We start from the raw sequence: 16,816 nt of genomic DNA, 5'->3' as shown, positions 1-16,816 counted from the left end.
GTTTTATGTAAAAAAAATCAAAATGTGACGGTTAAAAAGGAACATATGGAGTATTTTCTTTTTACGTTAACTCGTCAGTTCGTAAAGGAAAAACTCTGGTAATCCGAAACTCAACCAAAAAGTAAGAAAAACCCGAGCAATAATGTTTTCAAAAACTGTAAGGGATACTCACATTTAGTGTTCAGTATCTCAAATAAACTTATCTTTCGCGAAGAAAACATATAACAAACCAAATTATTTTTTTACACAAATAATTTAAAACATTTTATGCAAGTAGTGTATAGCAAAACCTCAAATTAAAAGTAAGAATATTTATATATTTTTTGATTAATAAAAACATCTATTAATTCAATCAAAAGAAATTTATTAATCCAAACCAAAAGTTAAATTAAAAAAATAAAACATTTAATATACACAAAAATAATATAATATCACAGAATGCATATAGTGTATCTTATATAGAAAATCAAAATACCATAAGAGATTGGTCCACCACCATCACCACCACACCACCACCTCAATTCATCACCAGCCATACCGCCCAAACCAGCAACCAATCAAACACCACACCCTCTCTCTCTCCTCTCTCTAAGGTACTTTCTCTCTCTCTCTCTCTATGCTTCTTCTTATTCATTTTTCATTTATTTACTTTATTTATTAATTATTATTATCATTTTCAAATTCTTGTTCTTTCGTCATTTTTTACATACCCCATTTTTCTTATTCTTCATATACAACCCTAGAATTCTATTCTCCAATGTAAATGTCAGATCTTGATAATACTTCAATTCACCTCATAAAAATCTTCACTTTACAAAAACCTCGTAATTTTTCGAATTTTTTTTTTGATATTATTTTTTTGGGTTTGTTGGAATTTTTGGATACCCTTTTGGTTGATTTTTTCTGGGTTTCTTTGATTTTCTTGGATACCCTTTTGGTTGGATCGGTGATTGTGAAAATCTCTAGCTTTTTGGTTGTTTTTTTTGATTTTTTTTAAGTTTGGAACCATATCCTAGGTTTCGTTGTTTTCAATGAACAATTTTTTGTTGTTGTTGTTGTGAAATTGGTTGTTGAGGTTTTATGTTGTAGATGAAACAAGCATTTATGCTTCTGGGTTTATTTGGTTTTTGAGGTTTTTTGTTTTATTCAGGTTCAGTGTACTAATTGTAGTTTACAAATATACAAAGGAAGCTTGATGCAGAAATTTGATTATGCTTGATACTAGGTAAGTCCCAAGTTCTTTAATTTACCTTCAATTTGGTTAAAGTTTTGTCTTTTCGTGTGTTTAAATAATGGTTGCCACTTGCCATTGAAATGTGACATGATTTTTGTGCTTTTTTGATATTTTGGATTTTGATTCATGACAATTATTTATGTGAGAGTCAAAAGTGTAACATTTAATGCATTGTTGACTTATAAACTTTCTATTTTTAATTGCTTAAGGGTAAGATTCTTTGTGTACTTGTTTCCATTTGTGTTTTTTTGGTTCTGGTTTTTATTTGGAATGAAAACTCTTGTGTAGTTTTTGTCTTATTTTCTGATTTCTGTTTGTGATTTTGTTTTGTGAGTTGGGTTTAGGTTGGTATAGATTTGGCAATGGCAGAAACAAATTCAGTTGACGTGATTTTGGACTTTTTGAAGAGAAACCGGTTCACACGAGCTGAGGCAGCTTTGCGAAGTGAGCTCAATAACTGTTCTGATGTAAATGGGATCCTTCAGAAGCTTACCTTGGATGAAAAGAACTTGTGTGATTTGTCGCAGAATGATAAGGGGAAGCTAGTGGTAGAAAATCGAGGGTTGGATTCTCGTGATAGTGTTGAAGTTTCTAAAGAACTGATTGTGAAGGAAATCGAGTGTGGAACGGCTAGAAATACTACCGAGAGCAAATGGAAAAATGCCACTCCGGCTGAGGAAAGGAATAAATCTAATGAAGTGGTTGGAACGAGTGGCACAAATTTCACTTTCTTGAAGAGTTCAGAGGACAATGTGTTCGATTTGCACTCATGGAAGATTAATGGTCCTGCAGAGCCTTACCAAAATGAGGGTGCAAGCAAGGCTAGTAATACTTCGAAGGCCTCAATATCTCAGCAATTGAAAACTCAAATCAGTGAAGCCTCAATATCTCAGCAATCGAAAACTCCAATGAGTGAAGCCGCAATATCACAGCAATCGAAAACTCAAACGAGTGAAGCCTTTGACGCAGCCAACAGTAATGTAAAAACTGCGGAGGAAAATAATGTTCCCGATGAGAAAAAACCCTTGTGGCTTGGAAGTAGTGGTAAAGCCTCTACAGAACCAAAGATTAACCTTGTGCAAAACAAAGAATCTAGGGAAATTGATCGGCAGCAGCTTAAATTTAGTAGTTCGTCACTTAAAGAGAACTTGGCTGATAACGTCTTGTCAAGAGCTGATGAGAATGCAAATTCATCTTCTGATGTTTGGAAAGATTGTTCCATCAAGACTGTTTTCCCTTTTTCAAAGGGGGATGTGTCTACGAGCTATAGTAGCTCAACTTATTCAGAAATAGTAGACGAAAAGAGAAAGCCAGAAATTGGTGATGCAAGGACTTATATAAAACAGCAGGTGGATGAAGTGGGGAGAGCTTTTTACTTGGGGAAGTTGCAAGGAAGTTCTGAACAGAATAACATCGGGGGATTAAGTTTTCCTCTTGCATTGGAGAAGCAGAAGGAAGAGTATCCAAGGCTTCCTCCTGTGAAAATTAAGTCAGAAGATAAGCCGTTGACTATTAATTGGAGCGAGAAGTTTGAATCCGATGGATTGGCTGCTAAGCTGGCAAGTGCTGACAGCTCTTTACTTATTGGATCATATCTGGATGTACCTATTGGACAAGAAATTAAAAATGCAGGTAAAGTCCATGATATTATTAAATTATTAAAATACATGCATATGCTTTCAAATGTTCTTGTAGCTGTTTCACCTTTGGGGGCTCTAATTACTGTCTGATTTGTTGGTTTGCCATGACAATAGTTTTGTGTGCTCAGTGCAATTTCCCTCTTTCTGGGCTTAGGATATTGATTTAGTGGTTTAAGAATCAATAATCGTAATGTTTTTTATGGTCTTAACCCTCCGGTTCTCAAGAAAACCCCCCTCCCCTTGCCTCCAAGGATTGTTCCAGCCAGGATTCAAATTTGGGTTCTCCCGTACGATTAGCTCATTAATCACTTGGTTAATAATGTGTACCTTTGGAGACTAAGAGTGTGTTTGCGAGTTGGATTTTGGTGGGTTATGGAGGGGAAGGCTTTAAAGGGTTAACTCTATATTTTAATATATATTTGATATTTTAAAAAAATTGAAAGAACAACATGATACATGAGCATATGTTATCATGTTGTTTTTAATTTTTAAAAAAAATACCAAACACACATACAGACAATTCGCCCTCCAAAGCCCTCCCCTCCAAAAACCAACTCCCATACACACCCTGGATGTTTTAAGGGATGCTTAATTCATTAGGCTTCTTTCTGGTATGCATGGCAATTTGAAATACACATTCACTTTGATGCTAATTGGATTGCGTTTTGACATTGCGAGATAAAATAGTATTCCACTTACTAGCCTTAGCACCTGAATCTCGTTCATCTTGTTGGCCTACTTCTTGTCAGTTTGTTTTACGTTGGGTGTAAAATGGCTATAATCATTTTGTAGACTTCGCTAAAATGGGAGATCGTCCTATTTACTTTGTAAATTTATCATGAATGCTAATGTGATTACTTTTCAATGATATTTTGTATAGGCATTAGTTTCCTTAATGTCACATTATTTATTGAATCAAAATGATTTAAATATTAGTCAGTTCCTCTCTGTGCTAATCGCAGTAGACCATGAAAATTAGGGTTACCAATTAGGTAAATGCTTTTGTTTGGCCTGTTTTACCGATTAAGGTTTCCCACATCAACTATTCTCAGCCATTTGTACATACCCAAAGATTATTTGTGATTGTTTTTTCTGATTGTGCATGCTTTGTTACAAAGACCATGACTTTGACCTATTTGTATATGTTTTAGGTATGAGGAAGGCTACCGGGGGCAGTTGGCTGTCCGTTAGTCAAGGAATATCAGAGGATACCTCTGATCTTGTATCAGGTTTTGCTACAGTTGGTGATGGGTTGAGTGAATCTGTTGATTATCCAAATGAATATTGGGACTCTGATGAATATGACGACGACGACGATGTTGGGTACATGAGACAACCTATTGAGGATGAGGCCTGGTTTTTGGCGCACGAAATCGATTACCCTAGTGACAATGAAAAGGGGACCGGGCATGGAAGCGTTCCAGATCCTCAGGAAAGAGGTCCTGCCAAAGAGGAGGATGACGATCAATCTTTCGCTGAAGAGGATTCTTATTTCTCTGGAGAGCAATATCTTCAAGCAAAGAATGTTGAGCCGGTCATCGGGTCAGATGATCCCATCGGTATAACGGTTACTAATATGTATGGACGGGCTAATGGTAATGATTTAATGGCTCAATACGATGGAGAATTGATGGATGTAGAGGAACTGAATCTGATGCACGCGGAACCTGTCTGGCAGGGCTTTGTCCCTCAGACAAATGACCTAATCATGTTGGGAGATGGAAAAGTTCTGAATCATAGTGGAAGATCACGACTCGAGGAAATGGAAGATGATCAACACGGTTCAGTTAGGTCAATCGGGGTGGGTTTCAACAGTGATGCTGCCGATATCGGCAGTGAAGTGCATGGAAGTTTTATTGGTGGTAGCAGTGAAGGGGATTTAGAATATTTCCGTGATCGTGATAGTGGACTTGGGGGGTCTAAATACTCTCATCATGATTTCGGAAAGAATTCTATGGACAAATCATTTAAAAATAAGAAGAAAAATGATGAGATTGAGTCGAATAAATATGTCATTGGAGGTCATAAAGATGCACACTCACAAATAAAAACACATACTGAAGGCAACTTTTCATTTCCTCAGTCTCTTAAAGATAGCCAGATGATTCAGGGTGGTGGTTCCAGTAAGTTGCCATGGTTAAATAATTGTAATGCGGATGAAACTGATGACTGTATGAATGCTTTTGAGGGATCTGATGAAATGCTTTCTTCGTGGAGGCAGAAGAGTAGTGATTCTTCACCCGAGAAAAGTTCTAGGGATGAGAATAATGCTCATGCGGTTAGATCTTCGAACTCTTCTCCAACTACTGTTGATAATTACGGGTACGCTGATAAAGAGCATGTCAAGCTAGAAAAGGATGATGAAGAAGTTGACATTACAAGGGAAGATGATTTAGGTGTCTCACAAGAGGATGAAGAGATTGCTGCTGTGCAAGAGCAGGTAAGGCAAATAAAGGCTCAGGAGGAGGAATTTGAAACCTTCAATCTAAAGATTGTGCACAGGAAAAACAGGCACGTCTTCAATATATAAGCATGTTTACCATTTTCATTGATTTGCAAAGTTTTTGAGTTTTATTTAAATAAAAGTTAAGAAGAGATTTAGAACTAATAAGATATCAGCTTTGTTCATTCCTAGTTTGTAATTTTAACTTGATATTGAGATTGTTGTCTTTTTTTTTTTTTTTTTTTTTTTTTTCTTTCTTTTCACTCGGAATTCTCTTCACATTTGAATTCACTATACATTAATTATTAATCGGTTCATTCATAACAGCGCATTGAGTTAATAATGGAAAATAAGATGAAACTAAGATGGTAGCAGAGTTTCTATATCCTTTTTGATCCGTAAAACATTCCTTGCTTTGTTAAAATACAAATCTGAAAATATTAATGATTTGTGATGAATAAAATTCATTATTTTTCATTAGAAATATCTTGTACTTGTGCCCTCGTGTAGTAGTCATGAAATCAGCACTGTCAAAATGACTGCATAAAGTAATAATTCGAGTAGTCCTGTGCTCTGGATGACACTTGGCAATTGCTGTAAATTCCTGAAAATTTTCTATTCCTTAATTTTGCTCTTACAGGAAATTGAGAAGTTACCGTACGCGAGACTGTATAACATACATGTGTTGTCATGATAATTCGATCGAAAACATTGTTGAAATTGGGGAAATCATATGCTGCTGCTCACTAAGCTTTTCCGAATATTTATCTGTTTAACTTTATGCCATGTCAGAAGGCTCAATGAGCTCGTCTATGTAGATACTTTTGATATGTTGCACAATAGCTATTCTTGAAATTGTTCCATGGTGTTTCTCCTTTTGGCTTTGAAATGCTATCTAAAACTATGTTTTGTTGTTCAGAACTGGCTTTGAGGAGGACAAGAATTTCCATGTTGTTTTAAATTCTGTAATAGCTGGCCGCTATCATGTCACCGAGTATCTGGGATCTGCTGCATTTAGTAAAGCCATACAAGCTCATGACCTGCACACAGGTGTGGATGTTTGTATTAAAATTATAAAGAACAACAAGGATTTCTTTGATCAAAGCCTTGATGAAATCAAACTTCTCAAGTATGTCAATAAGCATGATCCTGGAGACAAGTATCACATTTTGCGATTATATGATTATTTCTATTACAGAGTAAGTGATTTTCGATCTGCTACTCATCTTGTAACCACTTCTATATTAAGACTTGTCTGATGTGCACATGCAAAATAGTATTGCTTCATGCACAAGCTTATTTGCCACCATTGGATCAATAAATCTCACCATATTTCATTTAATTTAATATTGAGCCTTATTGATCCAATGGTAAAAACCACATTGTGCATGGTGCAAGACGTAAGTCCCTTGTGCACAATAGACTTGGCCCTATACTAATATGTGCTGCAACTGCAACAATACTACATTTGTAATTTTTGTGTTAATTTTAACCACAGCCACTTAATGTGTTTGTGACTGTCGCATTTTTTGATACATTCCAGAATTTGTTATAAAATATAACTATTCACACTTGTCATATTTCAGAAAGAACTGAATTACATTATAAGGACTATTCTTCAAAGCTATATTCAAAGTGGTTTGAGAAATACTATCAACTTAATCATCTGATTTTACCACTTTTCATTCGTTTCCATTGTTGCACTGCAGGAACATTTGTTAATAGTGTGTGAACTACTCAAAGCCAACTTATACGAGTTTCATAAATTTAACAGAGAATCAGGAGGGGAAGTTTACTTCACAATGCCAAGATTGCAGGTTTGTAGAGTTCTGCTCACATTCTGATGTTAGTTTTCATATTATCTACAACTAGCAAGCAATGGACATTGACATGGCAGTCTGTCCGCTTTTCTTCTCTATTAGAGACCATAGTTGGCCTCCACGAATGTTAAGCTTGAGGCTTTGGATGAAATTTTATTATTTAGTATTGTTATTTTCATTTTGGAGAGAGTGGGGCTTAGATGGTTTGGGCATGTAGAGAGAAGACCCGTAGATGCCGTCGTAAGAAGAGTAGATCAAATGGAGGAGAGTCAGGTCAGAGGAGGTAAAGGAAGACCTAGGAAAACTATAAGAGAAACCATTAGAAAGGATTTAGAGGTCAATGAGTTGGATTCAAATATGGTGTATCATAGAACACTATGGCGTAATTTGATCCATGTAGGCGACCCCACTTAGTGGGATAAGGCTTGGTTGTTGTTGTTGTTTTAATTACGATATTTTTAATTCAAGAGTCAGTTAAGGTTAGTGTAGATTTATTTTTAGATTGATTTGAGTATTTTATTAGATTTGATTTAAAATTAATTAAGGATTAAGATCAAATTTGAAGGATAAAATGTAAATAGAAGAGTTTAAATGAAGGGTAAAATTGGAAGAAAAAAGCTACAGGAAACTTTGGTATTCACTTCATATATATATAGGTATAGATAGATTCTACTATTGTCTCATTAGAAACCTGTCTTGATTTGTTATTGCAGTCAATTACCATTCAATGTTTGGAAGCACTTCAGTATTTACATAACCTTGGACTAATACATTGCGACTTGAAGCCGGAGAATATTTTGGTTAAAAGCTACAGCCGATGTGAGGTGAAGGTCATTGATCTTGGAAGTAGTTGTTTTGAGACAGATCATCTTTGCTCATATGTTCAGTCCAGATCCTATCGTGCTCCTGAGGTTATTCTCGGGCTTTCATATGACAAGAAGATTGATATCTGGTCCCTTGGATGCATCTTGGCAGAACTTTGTACCGGCAATGTAAGTATAATATATAGTCAATTCAATTTCAAAATGCCATAAAATTTTCAAACTTAAGCATGTTATTCACGTCTATTTTCGTGTTAGAGGTACATGAAAATGGTGTAGTTTTGCTCTTCAATACATTAGGTCTAATTTACCGCAAAATTTACTGCTTGATCCTTGATTCGTGTTTTTCCTCTGGTGATGGCATTGTTTAGATGCCAATTTGTGTAAGTGGTATTTGCTCTGTTGTGTTGTATTGTATCACTTAGTCTTAAGGAAGTTTTTGGTAGCCAGGTTAGAATAGGATAGAATAATTTACATTCTACATTTTCGAGGCATATAAGAAATAGAACAGAAAATGATATAAATAAAAATTGTTGAAGCAAAAATAAGCTGTCCCATTTAATTCCATTCGTATTCCGAACACTACCAGAAATAAACAGATGAAGTATATTTTAAATTTGAAAATGATTTGTGTGTTGTTAAATAGCGGCTATAACGTAGCGGAATTTGAACAAATCGTTATTATTCTGCATTATGCATTATAGTGCAAAATATTGTCAAATAGTTGCACTGCTGTGTAGCAGAATCGGAACAAACCACTATTTTTTGCGATCTGCGATTGACAACGCTAATGAGTTTCTGTTGTTTTAGTGGAACTATATAGAGAATAGAACAGATCTGTGAAAATGATTTGTGACATATTAGATACGGTGAATTTCATTTAAGTTATATGTTCTTGCAGTTGTAGGGTTTTTACATTTTTGGTTGAAAACGGATGTCAAATCTGTATCTGTTTTAGTGAATACACTCATAAATCTTGATTCTTAATGAACTCAGCTATGCTTATTGTAGGTCTTATTCCAAAACGATTCCCCGGCAACATTACTAGCTAGAGTAATTGGGATCATCGGTCCTATTGGTCAAAGTATGCTAGCAAAAGGACGGGATACTTATAAGTACTTCACAAAAAATCATATGCTTTATGAGAGAAATCAGGTAAGAAATTAATTTCAAAATGCAAAACAAGAGATAGCTTCCTAAAATATCTAAAATTGACTATTTTCGTTCGCTTGTATTTGCTATGTTTGGATAAACAACTTAATTAAGCTTACAACATAGAAACTTATCATGTAAGTTCTTATATATGTTATTTTCTATAATAAAAGATGAAATAAAGTCAAATTATTTTCATATAAGCTGTAAGCTGATTTCATTTGCAATCCTAGAGAGTTTATGGAAATTACTTGAAAATAGCTTATGAACATGTCATAAGTTGTTTCCATAAATTCTCTCAAACAGTCTTACAAGTGCTTACGCAAGTTGATAATAAGCTCAAATAACCCATCCAAACATGCTCATATTAAACATGCATTGTATGTTTAATTATCATGGAGAAATTATTCAGTGAGGTATTGTGTATTGATATGCAGGAAAGCAACAGGTTAGAATACCTGATTCCAAAGAAGACATCTTTGAGGCATAGATTACCGATGGGGGACCAAGGCTTCATTGACTTCGTTGCTCATTTGCTCGAGGTTAACCCGAAGAAGCGACCTTCTGCGTCTGAAGCTCTAAAGCACCCCTGGTTATCATACCCTTACGAACCGATATCATCTTGAAGTATTCTTCGGTTTTTTCACACTTGGTGATGATGTCAATATTACCCTAAGTTGATTAGGTTAATCATTGAAAGGGAAAGGCACTACCTTTGCATCCATGATGCTTTTCATTATCAAAATTTTAAAGATGATATGGAAAGAGTTGTGCATTTTCACATTCCTGCATAATGAATTGAGAAGTTTTTATTTTGTGGGTCATTCTTGTCTTTTCCCTTCCCTCTCCAAATTGTTAACCATGGTCAAGGATGTAATTTAGAACAACAATATATTGATGTAATGTTAGGCTTTTGGTTTCTTTGTTTTGGTTTGTGATGGAAAGGGAAGTCCTTGGAATCTTTGGTTGTACATGATGTGGGATAATTCTTTTAGTCTATTTATTAGTGTTTTTCATTGAGTTGATATGGAAATGGACTCCCAATCTAGTCTGTCTGATTTAAATCTACAGTTGAGATGGTTGAAAACCGAATTAGTGTATCTGTAATCTGAACCATCCGATCACAAAGGGTTGAGATTAACGACTGCATGAAAGTTGAAACTATGGACTTCTATTAATGCATGGAATTCGGGTCCTGTTGATACTACTACTGTTGGAAGCACAAGTTAAAGCAAATGTTAGACTCAATTAACATGTCATTTGATGATATTTGAAATGCAAATTTTCCATTTGTTTTTCTTTGGTTAGAAGTAACCAAAATGTATCTTGATGGTGTAATGGAGCTTCATTTTGTTTATTTTTGTATGGATATGGTTAGAAGTTCTGATGACCTTTATATTGTAGCATGGTTAATTTAATCAGAAATGATAAATGGACACAGAAATCCAAACACAATACAGACACCATATGGTACTGTAGCTTTATACATCTTTTTTTTTTTTTTTTTCAATTTCCATTCCTTCTCTCACCTTCAAGCTATCCCTCTACCATCCTTCTCTCTGTTAACTGCAACATCTCGTCGGTTCTCTCACTGACCACCGTCGTCGTCACATCTCACTGACCACCGCCGTCGCTGTTTTTTCTCGTTCTGTCCTATTTTCTTGTGAGTTTTGAATTGATCTCCAATGGTGAGGACGGATCTGAGCTCGGTTTTCTATTGTCGGAGTTCTAATCGGATATGGGCTGCGTTATCTCAGTGATGATTCGTTGCTGGTGAGAACGATGGTGGTGGACAGCGGTGGTCTGAACGGATTTTCGACGGAGTGAGAGGAATGGGGTCGCCGGCGGCGTGAAGTCGGTTGTCGTGGTGAACGGATTGAAAGGATGATGATGACGGCGAGAACGATCGTTGTGGTTACCGTTAAGGATGGTGGTGGTGCAGCAGCGATGAGAGAGAAAATAGACAGGAAGTGAGAGAACGTTGGTCTGAGAGAGACAACGTAAAGAAGGAGAAGGAAGAGGGTTGGTTGGTCTTTTACAAAATTGCCCCTCCTTTAATATTGAAATGTCAAAATTGTCCATGGTGTTGTATTTGTGTCTAATAATTTGTGTTTGTTTATCATTCCTCTAATTTAATATAGTTGAGAACCCCGAGAAAGTAGTATCACTAAGTTAACCATGCCAATTAGGGGTGGAAATGGGCTAGGCCGGGCCGAGCTTTGTAAGGCCTAAGCCTGGCCTACTTCAAAAATGCTAGGCCTGAGCCTGGCCTATTACCCGTCATAGGCTCATTTTCGAGGCCTGGCCTGGCCTTTTTAAAGGCCTGATGAAGCCTGAAAGCCTATTTAAAAGCCTATTTTATGCTAAGGTCTGGCAACACATGTAAGCCTACTCCTAAATAGGCCAAAACTTATTAAGGCCTAAAGCACACAAATATGTTTGCTACTAAATAATGAATTCTTACGAAGGTCTAATCACACCAATATATCAGCTACTAAATAACCAATCACATGAAGGCTTGTGTTTATGGAAAAAAAACTTCAAAAATATCAATAATGGAAGATATATTATATATGAAAAGCTTAATAGGTCGGCCCGATGGGCTTAATAGGCTTTTTTGCAAGCCTTAGCCTGGCCTATTTAATTAAATAGGCCTTATAAAAAGCTTGAGTCTGGCCTTGTTAATAAACGAGCTGGGCCGAGCTAGGCTTTAAATAGGCTAGGCCGTAGGCCCCTGTCGGACGGCCTGGCCTATTCCCACCCCTAATGCCAATTATGTTAAATCCGGCACGGTTAGGCACAAATCCAATTCCCATTTTTGAACAATAGAAAGAGAGTAGGAAAAAGATGCCAAAATTTGTGACATGCCTACTGCCATGAAATGATTACAGGGTAAAATAGGGAGCAAAGAACCGTGTCCCCCCCATTAAGATGATTTGGGGTAATAGATATGCCAAAATCAGGACCTCAGCAAATGTGTATTTATTAGTCAACCATAATTTTTATTTTTTATTTTTAGATAAACAAATTGACAATATCAACTCGAGCATTCACACAAGTAGAGATTTGTGGATGAACTTATGTAGTATATACTTTTTTTTTATTGTTTAGTTTTGTTCATTTTTTTAAATTGGGTTCTATAACACTAATACTCCAAATAATACAAAAATGTTACTAATATACAAAAATGTTTTAAAAATGATGCTTTAGTTTTAGCATTCAACTAGATGGGCTACTGATTGGTTATAGCATTCTACCCAATTTAAGCAGACATACATTTTTACCTTTTTTCTTTTTCTTTTTCTTCTTTAAGACATTCACATTGCTTTAAAGAAATTACATGGAAGAAGGATGTGATAGTTACTTTACAGAAATAAGAAATGGGGAGGAAGTTACCATTTGGTTCAAGGTATGGTTGGTTGCCAATGACTCGCAAATCAACACGGAAGATGAGAAGGAAGTTTCAGACTTGGTGGTAAATTTAGAGCCAAAACTTGAGAAAATAAATGGAAATACTAACTAAATAATCTTGCTAAGTAACCTAATTAACTAACTAACTAACTAGCTAGTTTAAAATGAAAATACTATGATCAGAACTTTTTGATATATGCATTTCTGTCTTTGATTAGTTGTTTGAATCGCAGCATAGCTTGCATTTATTTTTATTCAATGTCATTTAACACACTGACTAATTAACAAAGTGAAAAATTACATTCAGCAGAAGAATATATAAAAGTAGTTGAAAACTGAAACTTGTAAAAAGTCTTGTAGAATATTTTTTTACATAGATCTAGACACATACTATAACCAAGAAGAGGTGGTAGTACAATGATATTTAATGTATGATTGGTCCACACGGCTATATGAAGTTGCCAGGAAGTTTCACAGCTCATTTTTGTCATAAGTTTTATATTTACATATTAAAGACCCCACATCACAGACCACAACAAATTACTCATTCATTTTCTGCATTCTCAAACTCCTTGTCATAAGTTTCTCTCAATTCTCATGGCTACGCAATCACCTTCCTCATTCACTTACCAGGTGTTCCTCAGTTTTAGGGGGACGGACACTCGGCACGGTTTTACCGGCAATCTCTACAAGGCTCTTATGGACAAGGGAATCCATACCTTCATTGATGACAATGATCTTCAAAGAGGAGATGAAATCACACCAACACTCAAAAATGCCATTGAAAAATCTAGGATTTTTATTCCCATATTTTCTGCAAACTATGCATCTTCTTCATTTTGTTTGGACGAACTTGTTCACATCATTCATTGCCACAATACAAAGGGTTGTCTCGTTTTGCCTGTTTTTATTGGTGTGGATCCTACTGATGTGCGGCATCACACGGGTAGATATGGTGAAGCATTAGCTGTGCATGAAAAAAAGTTTCAAAATGATAAGGATAACACTGAGAGGTTGCAGCAATGGAAAGTAGCTCTGAGCCAAGCGGCTAACTTGTCTGGCCAGCATTATACACATGGGTACCCAACTTTACTTAAATCCTATTTTTCCGTTTTACATTTTCTCTCTTTAATTTCAATTCCCAAATAATCTCATCTTAAAGGTTAAATGAGAAATACTAATGTAAAATATATTCTTAGTACATGAATGTGATTGTGATGTTAATTGTTACATACTAACTTATCTTATTGGACATGAATAGATATGAATACGAGTTTATTGGAAAGATAGTCGAAGACATCTCCAACAGGATCAGTCGTGAGCCCTTTGATGTTGCCAAATATCCTGTTGGATTACAGTCCCGAGTACAACATGTGAAAGGGCATCTTGATGAAAAATCTGATGATGAGGTCCATATGGTAGGACTTTACGGTACTGGAGGCATAGGTAAATCAACACTTGCAAAAGCAATTTATAATTTCATTGCTGATCAATTTGAAGTTTTATGTTTTCTAGAAGATGTGAGAGTGAATTCAACTTCGAATAACTTGAAACATCTCCAAGAGGAACTCCTTTTAAAAACAGTTAGATTGGATATTAAGTTAGGAGGTGTTAGTCAGGGAATTCCAATCATTAAGCAAAGGCTATGTAGAAAGAAGATTCTTTTGATTCTTGATGATGTTGACAAACTGGTTCAGCTACAGGCTTTGGCTGGAGGACATGATTGGTTCGGTCCTGGGAGTAGAGTCATCATTACCACGCGAGACAAACACTTACTAACCTGTCATGGGATAGAAAGTATGCATGCGGTTGAAGGGTTGAATGAGACAGAAGCTCTTGAATTGTTGAGGTGGATGGCTTTTCAAGACAATGTTCCTTCAAGTCATGAAGACATTTTAAGCCGTGCACTTACTTATGCTTCTGGCCTTCCATTAGCTATTGTAATAATAGGGTCCAATTTGTTTGGAAGGAGCGTACAAGATTCGATGAGTACATTAGATGGGTATGAAGAAATTCCCAATAAAGAGATCCAAAGAATACTTAAAGTGAGCTATGATTCTTTGGAGGAAAAGGAGCAAAGTGTCTTTCTAGACATTGCTTGTTGCTTCAAAGGGTGTAAATGGCCAGAGGTCAAAGAAATACTTGATGCTCATTATGGCCATTCCATAGTACATCATGTTGCAGTTTTGGCTGAAAAATCTCTCATGGACCATTTGAAAGACGATAGTTATGTGACATTACATGACTTGATAGAGGACATGGGTAAAGAAGTAGTCCGACAAGAATCACCCGATGAGCCTGGAGAACGCAGTAGGTTGTGGTTTGAGCGTGATATAGTTCATGTTTTACAAAAAAACACTGTGAGTAAGATTGATATCTAGGAACAATTTGTTATTTAGCTTTTAACATGACATTGATCTTTTTGAATTTGTATACAAGCATCTGATACTACTAATTCTTTTCACTTAATTACACATAAATTTCTGTACATCTTATTTGTATATATTGTGGTTGATTCATGTGTTTTTTGTTTTGTTAAAAGGGAACAAGGAAAATCAAAATGATAAATATGAAATTCCCCTCCATGGAATCTGATATTGATTGGAATGGAAATGCCTTCGAGAAGATGACAAACCTCAAAACATTTATTACTGAAAATGGCCATCATTCTAAAAGTCTCGAGTATCTTCCAAGTAGTTTGAGGGTAATGAAAGGATGTATTCCAAAGTCTCCATCATCTAGTAGTTCGAACAAGGCAAGTTAAATAATTTAATTTTTTTTTGTACATATATATTTTCATTTTCTAATTGTATATATTTAAAAATTCACTGAGAGTACAGTGTTTGATTTTTATTTATTTATTTCTTTGTTTCTTCTTCGTGATTATGCAGAAGTTTGAAGATATGAAAGTCTTGATATTGGACAATTGTGAATATTTAACCCATATATCGGATGTCTCAGGGCTTCCAAATTTAGAAAAGTTCTTGTGTGCAAGATGTCCTAATTTAGTTACAATTCACAATTCAATTCGGTACCTAAATAAACTTAAAATCTTAAATGTAGAGGGTTGCGAGAAGCTTGAGAGTTTTCCACCCTTACAGTCTCCCTCTCTTCAGAATTTGGAACTCTCTAATTGTAAGAATCTAAAGAGTTTTCCAGAATTATTATGCAAGATGACAAATATAAAATCTATCTGGTTGGAGGAAACTTCCATAGAAAAATTTCAATCTTCCTTTCAAAATCTTAGTGAACTTAGTCACTTAACAATATCAAGTGCCAATTTAAAAATTAACCTTCTTAAGATCCTTAGATTGGATGAATGCAAGTGCTTTGAGGAAAATCGAGCTATTACACTGAATCCAGAAAAGCATTCTGGATTTCAATGCAAACCAGGGCACAAAAGCAAGGGACACACAATTTCTTTCTGGTTTTGTAAAAAGATCCCTTCTAGAACAATTCGTCTTCTTCTTTGTTTGTCAATGGGTATAAATATACTCTTTTTGACAAAGCACTTTGCAGTGTGGGAAACTCGTGCCTAAACTTGAGGAAGCACTCCTACTATTATTCTTCAAATGCACAAATGGGAATCAACTGTACAAGGAGAAAAAAAAACATGGAGGAGAATGCCATATTCACCAATTCTTATGGAGAGAGAAAATTGGATGAATATCTCAATGCTTTACAATCACAATTCCACTGATAGATAGATTCCTTTGTCCAGGTACATCTTTAACTTTATCATAAACCAAATAATTGTTTCTACCTGCACAAGTTTTTCAAATCATTAAAGACTTCTGGAGTCAGACAGTGCACGAAATGCTTAGTTTTGGCATGCTATGTAAATTCATCCTGTCGAGTAATCAATATCGATCTTATATGTTGCAGCATAACTGTATATTGTGTTACTTATCACATCTATTTGAATGCATGTGACCTGCAGAAATAAAAATCCACAGCTATCAACTTCAATTTTTGTGTAGCCATTACATAAGATGCTTCAGAGGTATCAACTTTGAGGTTTGGAATCCCTTTGGTCCAGAACTTTTAAAGGGTGTAGTGCAGCTTGGCAACTTTCACACTAGATCTAATAAATTGGGGGGGGATCATGAATGAACGTTGTTACAAGGAAGGCCCTTCGAAATCATAAGTGCTTTTAATCATAATCTTTATGAAGGATCTTTTGAATAAGAAATTGATTGTTATTCCATAGCAATATATTTATAAATATGCATGACTTGTAATTTGTTAAGTAGTATGAAGACAATTAATGTAAATGGATAGCTTTTGTCCAACAA

The 16,816-nt window shown here is 35.5% G+C and overlaps 2 protein-coding genes across 2 annotated transcripts; both read left to right on the top strand.

The window, feature by feature from the left end:
- Window positions 1-456: 456 nt before the first annotated feature.
- Window positions 457-10,143, top strand: LOC146917411 (uncharacterized). Its single transcript, XM_085719203.1, has 9 exons — window positions 457-593; window positions 1,151-1,225; window positions 1,579-2,866; window positions 4,026-5,385; window positions 6,237-6,516; window positions 7,027-7,134; window positions 7,851-8,129; window positions 8,970-9,113; window positions 9,548-10,143. Exons 3-9 carry the CDS (start codon window positions 1,597-1,599, stop codon window positions 9,734-9,736), a joined length of 3,630 nt encoding a protein of 1,209 aa, XP_085575329.1. The 5' UTR covers window positions 457-593; window positions 1,151-1,225; window positions 1,579-1,596; the 3' UTR covers window positions 9,737-10,143.
- A 2,898-nt stretch (window positions 10,144-13,041) lies between these two features.
- On the top strand, window positions 13,042-16,242 carry LOC146917410 (disease resistance protein Roq1-like). Its single transcript, XM_085719228.1, has 4 exons — window positions 13,042-13,600; window positions 13,783-14,881; window positions 15,064-15,276; window positions 15,413-16,242. The coding sequence occupies exons 1-4, from the start codon at window positions 13,119-13,121 to the stop codon at window positions 16,058-16,060; spliced, it is 2,442 nt and encodes an 813-aa protein (XP_085575354.1). The 5' UTR covers window positions 13,042-13,118; the 3' UTR covers window positions 16,061-16,242.
- Window positions 16,243-16,816: the final 574 nt, after the last annotated feature.

The sequence above is a fragment of the Medicago sativa genome, chromosome 6 (genome assembly GCF_051527215.1).
Source record: "Medicago sativa cultivar Bolivia chromosome 6, Bolivia_mono, whole genome shotgun sequence".
NCBI lineage: Eukaryota > Viridiplantae > Streptophyta > Magnoliopsida > Fabales > Fabaceae > Medicago > Medicago sativa.
Note: the sequence above shows the minus strand (reverse complement) of the source record. Positions and strands in the feature narration are given on the sequence as shown.

Excerpts from the sequence above, each read along its gene's own strand:
- LOC146917411 (XM_085719203.1), top strand. The coding sequence starts at position 1,597 with ATGGCAGAAACAAATTCAGTTGACGTGATTTTGGACTTTTTGAAGAGA. Across the intron at positions 7,135-7,850 it reads TCACAATGCCAAGATTGCAG|TCAATTACCATTCAATGTTT; the intron begins GTTTGTAGAGTT and ends TTGTTATTGCAG. Across the intron at positions 9,114-9,547 it reads TGCTTTATGAGAGAAATCAG|GAAAGCAACAGGTTAGAATA; the intron begins GTAAGAAATTAA and ends ATTGATATGCAG.
- LOC146917410 (XM_085719228.1), top strand. The coding sequence starts at position 13,119 with ATGGCTACGCAATCACCTTCCTCATTCACTTACCAGGTGTTCCTCAGT. Across the intron at positions 13,601-13,782 it reads GGCCAGCATTATACACATGG|ATATGAATACGAGTTTATTG; the intron begins GTACCCAACTTT and ends GGACATGAATAG. Across the intron at positions 15,277-15,412 it reads CATCTAGTAGTTCGAACAAG|AAGTTTGAAGATATGAAAGT; the intron begins GCAAGTTAAATA and ends GTGATTATGCAG.